The 15276-nt window shown below is 44.9% G+C and overlaps 1 protein-coding gene across 1 annotated transcript; it reads right to left on the bottom strand.

Annotated features, from left to right (window-relative positions):
* Window positions 1–643: 643 nt before the first annotated feature.
* Window positions 644–11999, bottom strand: espl1 (extra spindle pole bodies like 1, separase). Its single transcript, XM_030092197.1, has 32 exons — window positions 11869–11999; window positions 11681–11769; window positions 11267–11569; window positions 10413–11168; window positions 10235–10336; window positions 10032–10143; window positions 9811–9938; window positions 9417–9607; window positions 9075–9317; window positions 8743–8887; window positions 8375–8534; window positions 8129–8268; window positions 7749–7883; window positions 7540–7647; window positions 7282–7453; window positions 7070–7198; window positions 6845–7001; window positions 6591–6700; window positions 5260–6359; window positions 4767–5184; window positions 4514–4639; window positions 4089–4302; window positions 3768–3970; window positions 3521–3648; window positions 3130–3252; window positions 2846–2995; window positions 2543–2710; window positions 2368–2469; window positions 2164–2279; window positions 1994–2077; window positions 1216–1380; window positions 644–957 (listed from the first exon to the last, which is right to left on the bottom strand). The coding sequence occupies exons 2-32, from the start codon at window positions 11759–11761 to the stop codon at window positions 756–758; spliced, it is 6471 nt and encodes a 2156-aa protein (XP_029948057.1). The 5' UTR covers window positions 11762–11769; window positions 11869–11999; the 3' UTR covers window positions 644–755.
* Window positions 12000–15276: the final 3277 nt, after the last annotated feature.

The raw sequence follows: 15276 nt of genomic DNA on the forward strand, positions 1-15276 counted from the left end.
TATTACTAAATTACTTGGAGAAAAAGTGCCAACAAAACAGCAAGGGGGAAAAAAAAGCTTGTAGCCAGATTTGTTGCAGAAAAGATGAGCATTATTTTTAATTTTAACGGTAATAATTTTCTGTTAGCAAAATTTGAAAAGTCAGGTAGCATTTTAAATTCTAGGAGAGAATTGGTAGGATTAAGGGCAGAAAAGTGAGCATGAGGTGTAAATGCTTGAAACAATTTACCATTTACAAGTTCTATATGCAATTTATTAGGGTTTAATGTGTCTAAGGCAGCAGCAGCATTCATTTCCAGGCAAACTGAGAAGCTTACCCTTCGGGAACAGAAGTAGATTATGACAAACAGCAAAATTAAATATCAAAATTAGAAATCAGAACAAAAAATTGCATTGAATATAAACATACCAAAAAGATCTGCTGTGCTGATTCCTAACAGGAGGAGCTATACTACACTACATTGCTTAAAAAAAACTTGCTAACTTTATACCTACATAATAATCCTGTTCGTATTTAGGCAGTGAGCTTATATCCACAATTTCATTTGAGAAACACTTTATTGAAGATTGTTCAATCCAAAGTAATGACTTCAAAAGTTTAAAATTCATAACATTAGAAACATCAAAACCCTAAAATGCTGGTTTAAATTAAAAAAAAAAATACAACAAATTAAAGATTTTATTTGGATTCTTTCACCTTCAAACTCTAAAAAGACTGCATCCAGTCCATTTCATAAAGTTCTTGTCTTCATGTCCTACTGCAGGTGGATGGGTAAGCCGTAGACCACCGGCGCAGCGCCGATGAGGTTCTTCAGGTGCGTCGCCTGTCGTGATGGACCCATGTGCTCCAGGAGCGTCGCTCCAGACCCGGCTGATAACCAGGAGTCCAGCAAGGCTTTAGTGAAGCGATCAATGTCCCGGTCAGTCACATCCCACAGGTTTCCCAAAACAAAGGGGCTAAAATAGAAGAAGAAAAAAGACGGATTAAGGGACGGCACAATTAAACATGCAGTCCAAACATTTATCCTAAACACAGCAAAGGCTGCCGAAACAATTCTTTTATTACATATATTTCAGATGTGAAGCTATAAAACCTGTGTATCTGCAACATCAACACGGTAAGAAGGAAAAAATTCCTACACAGAAATGTTTTCACTCCAGCATTGACTGTCATTTGGCTTCAGATGAATGAATGAATAAAGTCTGATCTCTCACCAGCCTGCTATCAGGTAGTTGAGGATGATGCCTTGTCCTTCCTGGCTGCCACGCACTGCCAGAGCGGCGCTGCTGCAGCCGAACAGCAGAGAAGCGGCTCTCATCCGCCGCTTCAGGATCGTCTGGCTGTCCAGGAAGCGAGCCCCGGCGCCGTGGCCCACATAACTACAGCATGGACAGACACAGAGCCCGAGTTTATTTCCTACAACATTTGATATACCCAGATAAGATAATCAAGTCGGGGAAAAAAAAAAAAAACCCAAAATAATATTTTTCTTGTTTACAACCGTCATTCCTGAAAAAGTTTATCATCATTTCATGGAAAATATTGGTTGGTTTTGAGTTTGACAGCAAATGTGTTCCCCAGCTTCGTTGACTTGCAGTTGAATATAAAGTACTATAAGTTTGGCGGATATACACAAACTTTATTTGCTTGATTTTGCCAGCTTGGACAATAATTTTATGGAGAAATTATACTACACTAGTAAAGACTGTTCAGCGCTTCAGACAGCTGAAAACTTTTTCCAAATTGTGCTCTTCACATTGATCAGTTTCTCATCCTGGAGTCATCCCAGGGCTGAACCAGACTGGATGAAGAACCTCTCAATTCTGACAACCTCAGTAAATAAATGTGCTCAATTCTAAACGTTAACTTCCTCTATGAGGAAGTTGTAGCTCAGTTGAAAATTCACGTTGAAAAGACCATAGTTTACGAATCACTTGATTTGGCCATTTAACTCCCAAGCGTTCAGAGTTCTCAAGCACTTGTAGGACTCACATGTAGAGGTCCTTGGTTGCAACAGCTTCTTCCAGTTGACTGGCATCAGGAGGAACTCCACACACACCTTGCCAGCCGGGTTGACTGTGAGGAGAGCAGAGGTTTTTTGGTAAACAGGCCAGAAGTGGCTCGTGGGCAGCTTTAGCGAAACTTATGGCAACTGGCCTCACCTGCAGAACCACTCCTTGAATCGGTCCTGAGAGTGAACTAAATTGGCATCAGGGTCCAACACGTAAAAGACCTTGCTTGTATCGACACCTTTCTCCAGGACAGACTGAGAATCGGCCTGAAACAGAAGATTCATAGACAGATTGCCGTTAGAGCACAGCATGGGAACTAAAGAAAGTCCAAACAGATATGAATCCGATTCTTACCTCCTGGATTCTCAGTCCAAGCAGCGAGTTGAAAGAAGGCATTCGGCTCACAGAGCAACTCCTCAAGATAGACGTGCTCTCCCACGGCAACTTCTGAAGGTACTGCAATGAGCACGGGACAGAAACTAAGAAACTTGTGATCATTTTCAGCCGTTTCTGACAGAGACACACGTACCTTGTCCAGGATGAGAACCACGTGACCCCTCGGCTCTTCTCGATCGGACAGTTTGGAAACGGCTGTGTGAAGAAGCTGATTGCACTCATTGTCCCACGCTGGATGAACTCCAAGAGCAAATCTCTGAAGATCATCTTCACTGAGCACCGGAGACGCAGAAAGCACAGCCTGAAGACATAATTCAGATGCTACTTGTTAATGGTTGTGTGGCTGATTTTTCCCACTTTCTTCCCATGACATGGAAACAAACAAACAAAAAATAACTTTGACTGAGCGAGGTCGCTAATGCAAACAAGTACTCACCTTCAGCATGTCCTCACTGACTGTCACTCCCCGGGCAGACAGGGCTTTACCAAGGCCCTGGGATTGTTTGGAGAGCTCAGGATCTGACGACACTGGAAGGAGTAGGCTCTTCCAGCATCCAAGGATGTTCTCCATCCACTTCAACAGGTACTGAAAGAGAGAGAGAGAGAGAGACAAAAAAACCTCATCTCCTGCTGCCTGCTTTTAAAAATCAAATTGTCTTTTTCCTGATTTAAATCAAATAAGCAGGTATTGTGATGCCACAAAGAAACGCTTCTGCTCACCTCGACTCTGGAGTCCAGAGCCCTGCGGCCGTCCCACCACTTGGCCTTCTCAGAGATGCAGCTCACGACCTTTTGCTCCACCAGGATACAGTCCAGCTCCTGCACCAGCCAGGTGACGGGGTGCTACATAAAGAAAAAGTAAAGGTTCTTACATGTATAGTTAACCCATGAAGTGACTGAGCCATGAAGTGCACTTTTGCAGCTACAGAGGTGCTTTAAGTCACCCACGTTTAGAAATAAACAGTGTTGAAATCCATTCTCTTTTCAAATTGCAGTATCATTACTGGTAAATTGATCCCTGCCCAAGAACAAGCCGCACTAAATTTTAAGGGGGCCGCATCACATATTTTTGAAGCTACAAATGGCCTGGTGTCACTGTATGGACGATCACCTGCTCCTTAGCTGTAGGGATGTGGACGGTGACGGGGGCAGAGCCCTTCTCAAGACGTGACAGCATGATGCTGTCACCCATTTCTCCAGGTTTCACGCCGACCACAGAAATCAGACACACTGTCAACCCTGCATCGGCGATGTTAAAGAGAAACAAAAGGAAAAAAATTGACTTATATCACATAAGCAAAATGCAGAAAGATTTCTGATCATGCTTTTCTCAAGCACAAGTCAGACTCTCTGTTCACCTGGAGACAGACGCTGAATCGATTGAGCGAAGTCTTGGCAGTGTTTCTGAGGGAAAGACTCGGACTCTGCAGTTGAGAATGAAAAGATGCTCTCCATCTGAGACAGCATTTGTTCAGCTGAAGCCCCGGGCACGGTTTTGAGCTCGTCCAGGCTCAAGGCGTCCATTTTTTCTGCCAGCTCGGAGGGAGACTTTTTCAGCTTTCTGTTGAAACGATGAAAATGTAACCGTTAAACAAGTTGAGAAACAAACAAAAAATGGATTTGTATTGTAGGATGTGGATGAAGTTTACTTGAAAAGAAAAAAAGGCTTGTGCTCTTACTTCAAACTGCTGGCTAAATGCCTGAGCGTGCGATGTCGGCCCGTGACTCCCAGGGACTGGGAATGCAGCATGGCCGTGGTCATGGGGTCTTGCTGCCCCGTGGTCAAGGCCAGAAGCCCACAGATGGTCGGGTAGAGAGCGGGAGAGGGAAAGTGCTGCAGTGTCAGCCAGGCTGAGCGGAGCAGAGACCGGACGTCGTCCAGCAACTGAAGGTCTGGGAAAGGGAGAACAAGAACTGGTGTAATATGTTATCAGCACAAAACAATCGTAGGATAATATACAGACTTTCAAAATCCATATATCAATGCTATAAATAATGGTCAATGTTGGTGATATTTTATTAGTCGATATCAAGGAAGTAGATGATAAAGCACTGCTGCTCTTCTACAGTCAACAACTACGACACATCCTCTCATCAGGCGTACCTGATAGGGTGTCTGAATGAGAGAGGTGAGTTTGTGGTTCTCCTCCGAGATGGTCTCTGCTCTTCAGTTCACACACTCCGTCTCTCTCCAGGTCACAACACATGTCCCGGCGCAGCACCTCGAAATCTGACAGCAAAGCAAGAATTTTTTTTTTAAAAAGTGATAAATTGTTGCTGTGATTTCTTCATAGACGTCTAACCACATCTACTGAGCTGTAGGTTTCCTTAAGTTCTGTGTGCTTTAAGACGCATACCCATATCATGAATAGAAGCCGGGTTGTCCGTCTCCTCTGTGTCAGAATTCCTGAGTTCCTCGATGCTCATCTCGAAGACCTCAACAGTCTCCTCCTCAATAGTTCTCATTTTGTCCGGCTCCTCCTGTGAGTCTGTGTCTGTCATGACATTTGCCTTCCTGCTCCGTCCTCTTCTTGATGAGGTGGACTGAAGAACCAGAGTCTCGTCGTCCTCTGAAGAGTTCACCAAAAGCGCCGCCGATGTCTTTTTGGCCTTCGCCTGCCTCTTGGCCGGAGCCTTCTCTGGAGGCGGGTCGAGGCTTTTCTTGACGTTGCTCACAGCTCGTCGAGTAGTCGCTCGCTTTTTGGGGGCGTCTGCTTTTCCTTTGGAGACTGATGGAGTTTTAGCCTCGGAATCACTTTCGTCGCTGAATTCCACCTGCATCAAAATGCCATTTTCCATTAAAATACAAACATTATGTTAAAAGCAACAAAAAAAAGTTTCAAAACTTACTTTGAAACGGGATTTCTTGATGGCTCTGGGGGCAGCGGGCACAGGTTTGATTTTCTCTTGAAGTGGCGACAGCTCTTCATCCACGTGAATCTGCAGCTTGGAGGCAGTTTTTGGAACTTTCTGCACGGAGGACGATCCTTTCACCTTCTGCACCGGCGTGCAAAACAGAGTAGGAACCGCGGTGTTGAAGTCAAAGCAGTCGCGCCCTTTACGAGTGGTCCGAGATGCGACGGGGGTTTTAGGGAGTAGACCCGTTTCTTTGGTTGAGGAAGTTTTCACTGCCTTGGTTTTCTTCACCTCCTTGCTTTGGTCCATCAGGTCAGACTTTTTACTGGCATATTTTGATTTCTTCACCGCTGGTACCGTTTTCTGGTTTGGGTTCAGTTCTTTCAATGCTTTCGGTGCGTTCCAGGTCCAGGCGTTTGAGAAGACCTCCTCTGGGGCGCATCCCCGTCTCGCAGCCAGGGTCATCAGCGAGGCGATGGCTTTGGTCGCCATCAGGCCCGCCTTCACGGGTCTGAGCGCAGGAGAGGGTGAAGAATCAACAAACGCGAGGCCGGCTTCCAGTATTTTCCAGACACCACACGATTTGTCTCGTCTTGGCTGCAGCCCAACCAGGGCCATACGGAGGTAGACACTGCCCACCAGGTCCTGCGTGAAGCCCAGTTTTCCCAGGCTTCTGAGAGGATCAGCTTTCAACAAATTCGCACCAAGTTTGGTAGCAATGCTCTTGCAGCGGGATAACGCCGCCCAGTGAAGATCTGAACCGACGCTGGCTTGATTAGGATCCAGCTGAAGGACGAGGTCGGCCGCTGCGGCGGCCCAGCGAGCGGTGGCGCGGCCCAGGGACGGCTCAGAGCAGCAGGGGCACGGACAGTCTGCTTTATGCCGAAGGGAGGAGAGCCAGCGGAGGGGCCGGGCTTTGAGAGGCGGAGAGCAGCCCTGCTCGTTCACGACAGGCGCCATGGCAGGCCATCTGACGTTCAAGATGTCCTTCAAATTATCCTCCGTGGTCGGAAGGGGCGACTGAGGTCTCCGTGCTGGACGACCTTTCCTTGGTTTGATTTTCACATCTGCTTTTTCGACACGATCAGAAAAATCTAAGGAAACGGAAAAGACAAGAAGACATTTTTTTCCCCCCAGTAAACACACAAGTGCAAGCCAATTGGAGTACCATAAAAACCCACGTTACAGGTCCATAAACAAAAAATTTAAGCACCAATTTGAGAAACATCTTCACCACAGGCCTAAAATTTTGATTATTGTACCTATGGAAAAAAAACTACACAAAAAACAACAAAAAGACAACTTGGAGCTGAACATCAACAGACCTATACTGATATCCAGGAGGTTTCTGACTGTTTCTAAATCCGCCCGACATTCTTCCTTCTCCCCTTGCATCAGCTCCAACTCAGCTTTCATGACCAGCAGTTCTGCACACCTGAAACAACCAACACACAAAATGAACTTTCTTATCTTAGCAAGCATTCAGTCATGTGATCACTGCTACATATTTAACTGCAATAAAGTACATCCAGAAAGCCGATCATTACGATCATACTCAATACAGTTAAAATGTACGTACTGGCTGAGTGCCTGCAGCTTGATGGCCAGTTTCAGGGCTTCCAGACACTGGAGCCGTGCGTCATGAACGGCCCCACAGGCGCTCCTCATGGCCACCATCTTCACAGAGCAGCTCAGCAGCTCTGAGAGCAGCTGCCACTTCATCACCAGGTTGTCCCCTGCCAGCAGGTGAGCCACGGTTATGAAACATAAAAAGCATCACCGCAAACTACCGAAGCAAACGTACCCTGATCGACGAAGCGCACGTCTGAGGGACTGCCACCGGTCCCATACAGGCCCCTTCCCACTAAGGTGACGAGCAGGCTGCAAAGAAGCTTCAAACTCTCGTGCAGGGCGCTGTCTGGAGTGTGTATACCTGAGACATGCAAAATCGCAATTGTGAAAAGAAGAATAAAATATAAGGCGAGTTGCTACATGAGGCCAAACGCTGATGCTTACCGTGCTCCGTGATACAGCTCCGCTGGTCTGGAGGAAGCTGAGATGTATCCAGATTGAGAAAGGCGCTGCAAGTCTGGAGGGCCTTCGCACGGAGCATGTACAAGCTCTTTGACTGTTTGTGCTCCTTCAAACTCCTCAGCACCTCACACAGATGAGGCACCCCACGGTGCACCTGTCGGCAAACAGAAGAGGGCAGATCGCGTAAAAACCTGTTCTGGCCTAAATAAAACAGGAGAGCGCTGCAGACGAGTTCCAGACCTGTCCCACGCTGTAATAGTACTGAGCTTTCAGCAGGACGATCAGCGTCGAGAGGGAAGACGGTCCCTCGGCCGAGGACAGAACTTTATCTGCTTCTTCGAGTTGGGCCTAGAAACAGCAGATCGCAAGATGACTTGTGTTCGTTTACCAAGTTCCTCAAACAAGACAGACTACTGACAGAAACCTTTATCCTAACAAAACGGCATTACCAGAGCCATTTCAGGGGACCCCAAATCCAGGAGGAGGCTGGCTGATTGACACAGGGAACGAGCGCAAGTCTGAGCGTCGTCCAGCTGGCGTGAAAATCCAATCACAAGCCGGTAAGCCTCCAAAGCCTTCAGAGGCTAAATAAGAGAAGTGATTTGAAAAACATTGTTAGATGAATAGAAATGTTCTGAGCGCCACAATCCTGGAATGAACTGTAAAACGGCCTGTAAATTGTGGAAGTACAATTTGGAATTATATGCTGAATCTCATCCGAGAGCCAAAAATGATTGAAAAAAGGTAAAACACTGTAACTCAGTTATTTCAATTGTTCAAACGTTACATTTTTTTTCTTCTAATTTTATCCAAGTAATGAATAACTTACCTTTCCCAAGAGTTTGAACAGAGCAGCAGTCACAGAGATGGAGGTACACGTCTGCTTGGCATTCCTCACCGAAGGCTTGGCTGATCTCTCAAACAGAGTGGCCCAAGCATCCAGGGCTCGCTCCAAAGGCTGACACAGTTCTTAAACGGAGAGTTTCAGAAAGATGTCTCAAACATGCTATAATCTTAACTAGTCCAAAAAAGGTCACTTTTCAAATTGCTAAGTAGGAAAATAGATTTTTCCTACTGTTCTCTGCAGCCAGGTTGAATTTGAGGCCGTCGTAGATCGCCATGCTGTCTTGGTTCTTGTGCTTATCCTCATAATCTAAATCACTGTTTTGCCCGAGGTGAGCCACAGACTGCGTCTGCTCCTGGAGTTCTTTCCATTTCTGATCCTTCTCTATGGTCTGACAAAAGAAAGATGAGAAAAATAAATAAATAATTCCAACACTGAAACGGCATCATTTTACATCCATTTAATCGCCCTTACATTTTCCAGCGTGCAATGGAAAATTCAATTCTAAAAACTAAGGCTGTGATGAACAAACTGATGAAACTCCGCAGCTCAGACACTGTATACGAACACGACATGCTGGCTGATCAAACAGAGCTTACTTCCTGTAGGTTCTTCTCCAGGGAGCAGATATAAAGCCACAGGGACGCATGGGCTTTGTCGTCCGTCAGCTGATCAGCGTTCTCTGGTGTCTCCGTTTCTTCATCAAGAAGCCGTAAAGCTTCGTGAGTGAAATCGACTGCCATGCTGTGTGTGTAGGCACAAGTCAACATAATGAACACACGGTGCACAAGCTGCTTTTTTTTTCTTCTGTCAGACCAGCAGAACCACAGAGGTTGTGATATTTTCAAGAAAACATCCGATTACACTAAAAACACTGGCTGTCATTCAAGGCTCATTATGAATTAAAGCTGATGTGGATCAAAGTTCTCACCAATCCGTCTGTTCACTGAAATCCTGGAAGCAGACCACTTGGGCCATTTCACAGAGGTAGACCGCTCGCCGATGGGTGTGGGGACTCTCCACATGGCAAATGTCCAACAGGTCACACAGGGTGTTGTAGCGCTCTTGGGCAGTGTCACCTGCCACCTCCTTATAGGCGTGCAACTCCTCCTCCAGAAGACAGAGCATCACTTGCTCATCGGGGACGTTGGAACCAAAGCCATCCCGTAACGTCCTGTTGCAGCAGTCATGACAGCACAAGACAAACACAGATCAGTTTCAACTTTAAATGTCAGCATAACCATGAACAACAAATGTTTGAATTAATCTGTACCTGAGTCGGATGTCCTCCAGGTTTCGGGCTGCATCAGTTTTCGTTTTCACCCAGAAAGAGACGGGTTCGGCCATGTGACTTGTGACTTTGTCCCCAAGAGCTCTCAGCCACAGCATCACCCAGTCCAGAGCTTGCTCCAGCTTCCCAGCCCGTCGGGAAGTTTGCACAGCCAGCATGAAGGGTCGACTCAGCTGGATGGTCACAATATGAACAACAGTGCAAATATAATCTGGGTTCACAATTTCAGCAAACACCAGCAGCTGTGTTCTGCTAATACGTGTATTTAACTATTACACAAACAGAAATGTGGAAAAATGCTTCCTCGCACTATTTTCATAAAGAATGTCTTGAACTGTTTGTAAAAATCGAATTAATTTACAATAACTTTACTCACCCGATCCACAGAAAGAAAACCTGGGCGATTCTTCACTAGATCCCTGCAGAGGATCTCAACCAGACTGAATGCTTGGTCATAGAGACGATTGTTGTACAACCAGCAGGCCAAGTTGCTCACAGCGACCACTAAAAGGCACATTTTTACACAGGTTGAAACGCAAGCAAAAATATCTGAAAACCTCTCAAATGAACGACTGCAGTGATGCAGGTTGTATTCACCTGCTTTGACCAAAAGATTTTCACTCTGCAGCTTGTGGAGTTCGGTCATCATCAGTCCAGCCGTGGCTTGGCAGTACAGCAGCACTCGGTCCAGTGTGTCGCTGTTCTCAAGCTTTGTGCAAGAAAAGACATTCCGTGATAAAAGGAACAATCAGAGATGCAGAAACAGGTTTCAACTGTGAGACTTGCGCAGTAGTGCCAACCTGTGAAGCCATCATGCTCTCGTAAGCAAATACCAGGCCTTGGTAAACACTGAAGCAGAGGATCTTCTGCAGCCTGCTGGCCTCAACTTGGCATGTTGAATTCTGAAAAACAATTCAGTGTCAAGTGGAAATTAAAAACAAAGAAGAGGTCTAATTCTTTAATAACAGCCAAACTAACCTGGTTTGAAATCTTCAGTATTAACTCCTGGTGTTCCTCCTGAAAAGAAAACAGGGCCAGAAGCGCCGGTCCACTTTGGCCCTTGTTGTTGCCGCTTTCAACAGCCCATACCACTAGACTGCATCCTTCCAGGACTGCATGTGATTCTCTGTCTTCTAGTGTAGTTGGGAGTGACCTCAAGGCTCTGGCACATTCAGTCAAAGCCTGGCCTTCTTCTTTGCCAGCTTTTGCCGCTGAATGAATTTTTACCCCCCATTTGCCGAGAACCAACGCCGTACAACGGCAGCGATCGCAGTCCGAGATCTTGCTCTGGATTTCCTTCAGGAAGGCGGAGGCCATAGTGTAGAGGCCTGCTTTACAAAGTAACTTCACAACAGTCAAAGCCATTTCAGAAAGAGCATAGACATTTGATGTCTGTCTGAACTGCTTGGACTCATCCACCTCCCCACGCTGACTGCTGGGCCAACATCTATTAAAACTTGTGCGCATTTCCTGCAGGAGAAAGTGGCCATCATCCTTTGTCACCTCTCCACAGTTTTTCTCAAATTCAGTGATGGCATCAACGGCATATTTAGGAGATTTAAGGGAAGGCTGAGATGCTCCGTCTGTGTCCAACAACAAGAGGAAGCCCAAAGCTTGCATTTGATAGTGGAGCTTGTCCCGCAGGTTCAGGACCGTCCCATCTTTGGCAGGGTTTAGTCTGTTCCATAGCACAGAAAAGCAGTTCCGCACAAGAACATGGTAGTCCTCCTCAACCTACAGACCACAGAAACCTCATTAAAGTTAATTCTGCATCGTGGGTGTTGGACAGACAGAAAATGGAAACCAGATCTTGTGGAGGAATGAGGCCTTACCTGCTGTCCTGCGGAGAGCCTGCTGTAGAGAAGCTCTGCCACACGGCTGCAGAGAGCATGAACCTCCAGGGAGCTGAGCTTCTTCAAGATATGAAAAACGATCTTCTCCATGTACAGCGGAGTGCTCTGGGCGGCCAGCGCTGCACACAGATCAAAGCCATGGAGGGAGATCTCAACCAGCTTCACCAGCTGACTGACGTGGTCGAAGTGGAGGGAAGCAACTCCGAGCTGGTGGTTACAGGCTCTGATGACTCTGTCACACAGCGTCCGACACTGAAACCCGGGGCGACTCCTCACATATGTCTAGAAAACACAAACAATCGAATATTATCAACACGGACGCGCGGTTAGTAACCGCGGTCTGCATCCGCTGAGCTCCTCACGTGTAAAGTTACTCTATGTGGTTGCGCTCACCTCCAGCTCCTGCAACAAAGCCGCTGCTTCGTTGACAGAGGCAGTCCGCTGGATGTATTCCTCCACTTTCAAACACTTCATGTCGGCAGCTGAGGAGGACGAACCACGGAGGTTGACTCGTGTTGTTGTCAGTTAGCCTCGCGACGACGAAACACATCATGTCAGCGGACATTAAAACTGCGACTTACCTCAAACGACCCTCATCTAACGAACAACCAGGCGAGCTGCAGGACACGAACGGGAAATCTTTCGTCTTTAAGAACAAACATCGACACGTTTGTGTTCAGTCGTACAGCGAAACGCCGCGCGCAGTTTTTTTAAAACATATCCGTTGACCAATCACAGAGGGGAAGGAAACGCAAAGGCTTATGGGTGCTGTAGTTTTATTATCAGGTCTAGAATAGAATAGAATAGAATAGAATAGAATAGAATAGAATAGAATAGAATAGAAATACATCATTAATCCCAGAGGTTAATTATTTCACAGTGTTGTAAAAGAATTTTACCTAAAATAAAGCTTTATCACTCATACTGAAAACATTGAATTTCATTAAAAAAAAGATAAACAATATCTTCAATGGCTTTTTGAAATAATCTATACAAGAAATCAAATTCTTTCTTAATTTTGTTACTTTACAGGTTTCAGTGGCCAATGGTGAGTTCATGCAATCCGTGTATCATTCGTTCAATTGATATTCAATTTAGAATCAACAAACAAAATATTGAAAAATGAGTCGTTTTTCCTTTTTTCGTTTTTAAAATGAAAACAAATAAATGAAAATTGGTTCGTTTTTCAATATCCCGTTTGTTAAGACAGATCAAATAAAGGAAAGTTGAAATACGGCCACAGAGCAGACTTTAATGTGATTTTTCAATTTCTTCGATCTCCGTGACCCGGAAGTTCTATCGTCTGTGTTTTGGTTTTTGTCGGCGGGAAGGTGGGCGGGTCACGGGACCCTGTCGGTCAGTTTAAGGCCAGCACACACTACTATACACTACTACAGAAGGATCAGGCCGAATTTTGCCCCGATCTTCTCCTCCCGACCGAAGCCGACAAGGTCCGACTGTCGGGAGTATGATAATGATCTCGGGTCTGAACTTCGTGTAGTGTTCGGGGGGTTCAGAGAGATGTTTTCCGGTCGGAGCCTCTCGGGAGGCGTCGGAAGGGGAGATCGTAAATAATGAACATGTTTAATATTTCTGATCGCAAATCCTGTGGCGTGTGGAGCTCTGAGAGGCGCTGATCAGCTCCGAGTAGAGCTGTCCACTCCCTCGAAATAAAGCTCCCTGATTGGCTGGTGCTGCTGCTTAAAAAAAATCCCCTCTCAGCCGTCAGAGATGGAGACATATTATGACAGTGAAAGAGAAAAGTCAGAACTCCTAAACTCAGCAGTGAAGAAAGTGAGGGGTTAATCCTCAATACCTGGATCGCTCCTGGATAAACTGGATTTCCTCCATTCAGACCCAAACTCCGATCTGCTCATTCATCTGCATCGCCAGTCCTGCAATAATCCCAATGTTTGAATTCATGTCCACTATTAACCATCATGGAAAAAAAAAAACAACTTTCCCTGCCTTCAGAGAGACGAGCGACGCATAATGAAATTTACCTAATCGCTTAAGAGCAGTAGCAGACTCTGACAAAGCTACTTTTTTAAATCACCAAATATCTTAAATCATTCTTTTTGTCCCCAGATTGGATAGTTTACACCAGAATAAAATCTCGTTGAGCTTTGATTAGGTAAATTTCATTATGCGTCGCTCGTCTCTCTGAAGGCACGGATATTAAAGTTGTTGTTGTTTTTTTTTTTTCATTTATTTTTTTCCTCATTCTTCCGTGATGGTTAATGTAGGACTTGCGATGCAGATCTGAGTTTGGGTCTGAATGGAGGAAATCCAGTTGATCCAGGAGCGATCCAGTTATTGAGGATTAACCCCTCACTTTCTTCACTGCTGAGTTTAGGAGTTCTGACTTTTCTCTTTCACTGTCATATAGTGAATATATTTCACATATGTCTCCATCTCTGACAGCTGAGAGGGGATTTTTTTAAGCAGCAGCACCAGCCAATCAGGGAGCTTTATTTCGAGGGAGTGGACAGCTCTACTCGGAGCTGATCAGCGCCTCTCAGAGCTCCACGCTCCACAGGATTTGCGATCAGAAATATTAAACATGTTCATTATCTACGATCTCCCCTTCCGACGCCTCCCGAGAGGCTCCGACCGGAAAACATCTCTCTGAACCCCCCGAACACTACAAAAAGATCGGACCCGAACTCATTAGTATACTCCCAGACCTTGTCTTCGGTAGGGAGGAGAAAATTGGGGCAAAATTCGGCCCGATCCTTCTGTAGTGTGTGCTGGACTACAGGTTGACGTGACCCGCCCACGTTTCCCGCCGGCAAAAACCAAAACACAGACGATAGAACTTCCGGGTCACGGAGATCGAAGAAATTGAAAAATCACATTAAAGTCTGCTCTGTGGCCGTATTTCAACTTTCCTTTATTTGATCTGTCTTAACAAACAGGATATTGAAAAACGAACCAATTTTCATTTATTTGTTTTCATTTTAAAAACGAAAAAAGGACAAACGACTCATTTTTCAATATTTTGTTTTTTGATTCTAAATTGAATATCAATTGAACGAATGATACACGGATTTCATGCACTGTAAAAAGGGGTAGCCCAAATATAATATCGGATTTAACAGTCTATTTAGGAAAATTACTGCTAAAACTAGTAAAATTGCCTGTCCATTCAGCAAATAAATTTCACTCGATAAGAGACCTTGAAATATCAATTTTAAATATAGAAATAAATCTTTCCTGAATTACTGAAGTGGGATAACACATTTCTGTTTTCAAAAACAAGACTGGCAACATTTTGAGTTTTTTGGAGTGTGCTGCTGGCAGGGGTCACCTAACTCCTGAAGAGCCCTTTCCTGCATGTTTGAGCTCTTTCCCTGCTTCAACACGCCTAAATCTAATCTTATCATCTTCACCAAGCTCCTAATAAATCCATGTATTGATGTATTGAGCTTCATTGTCATCAGGTGTGCAACTGCAGGAAGTGAGTTAAATCATATAGGACTGGTGTTCACCAGGACTGGAGCTGGTGACCCTTGTAAAAAGTTACCATCTGGAAAAATACATTTCCTCTGTTCCACATGACACTAAGAAATGGCCAGCAATGTTTTCTCATGAGAATTTGCAGAATATTAAAAAAAAAATGTTTCCACCTTTTTTCTTTCTTGGGTCAACAAATGGGTCAAATTATTCTGCAGATTTATTGTTGTAAATTAAACTGGCCGGCAGTGCAATCAGTTATTATGAAGTAATGAAACTTTTTACTTTTTAAATCAGTTTCATTAATCTGTATTTAAAAATTAAACCCTCTGCTTGAAGCTGGTCCTGAAAGTTGAATATGGAAATAAAAAGTGACACTTTGAGTGATACAAAAGGCCAAAATCATTTTTAAATGTTGTACAGCAGCTGTAATGGAAAAACGTATTATATGCTTTTATTTGAAATCCCAGTGGAAACATTGTCAAGGATAACACACGTCTGTTTCATGAGCAATCAGTCAGGAACTGTAATTC

Source organism: Salarias fasciatus, chromosome 5 (genome assembly GCF_902148845.1).
Source record: "Salarias fasciatus chromosome 5, fSalaFa1.1, whole genome shotgun sequence".
In the NCBI taxonomy this organism is placed as follows: domain Eukaryota; kingdom Metazoa; phylum Chordata; class Actinopteri; order Blenniiformes; family Blenniidae; genus Salarias; species Salarias fasciatus.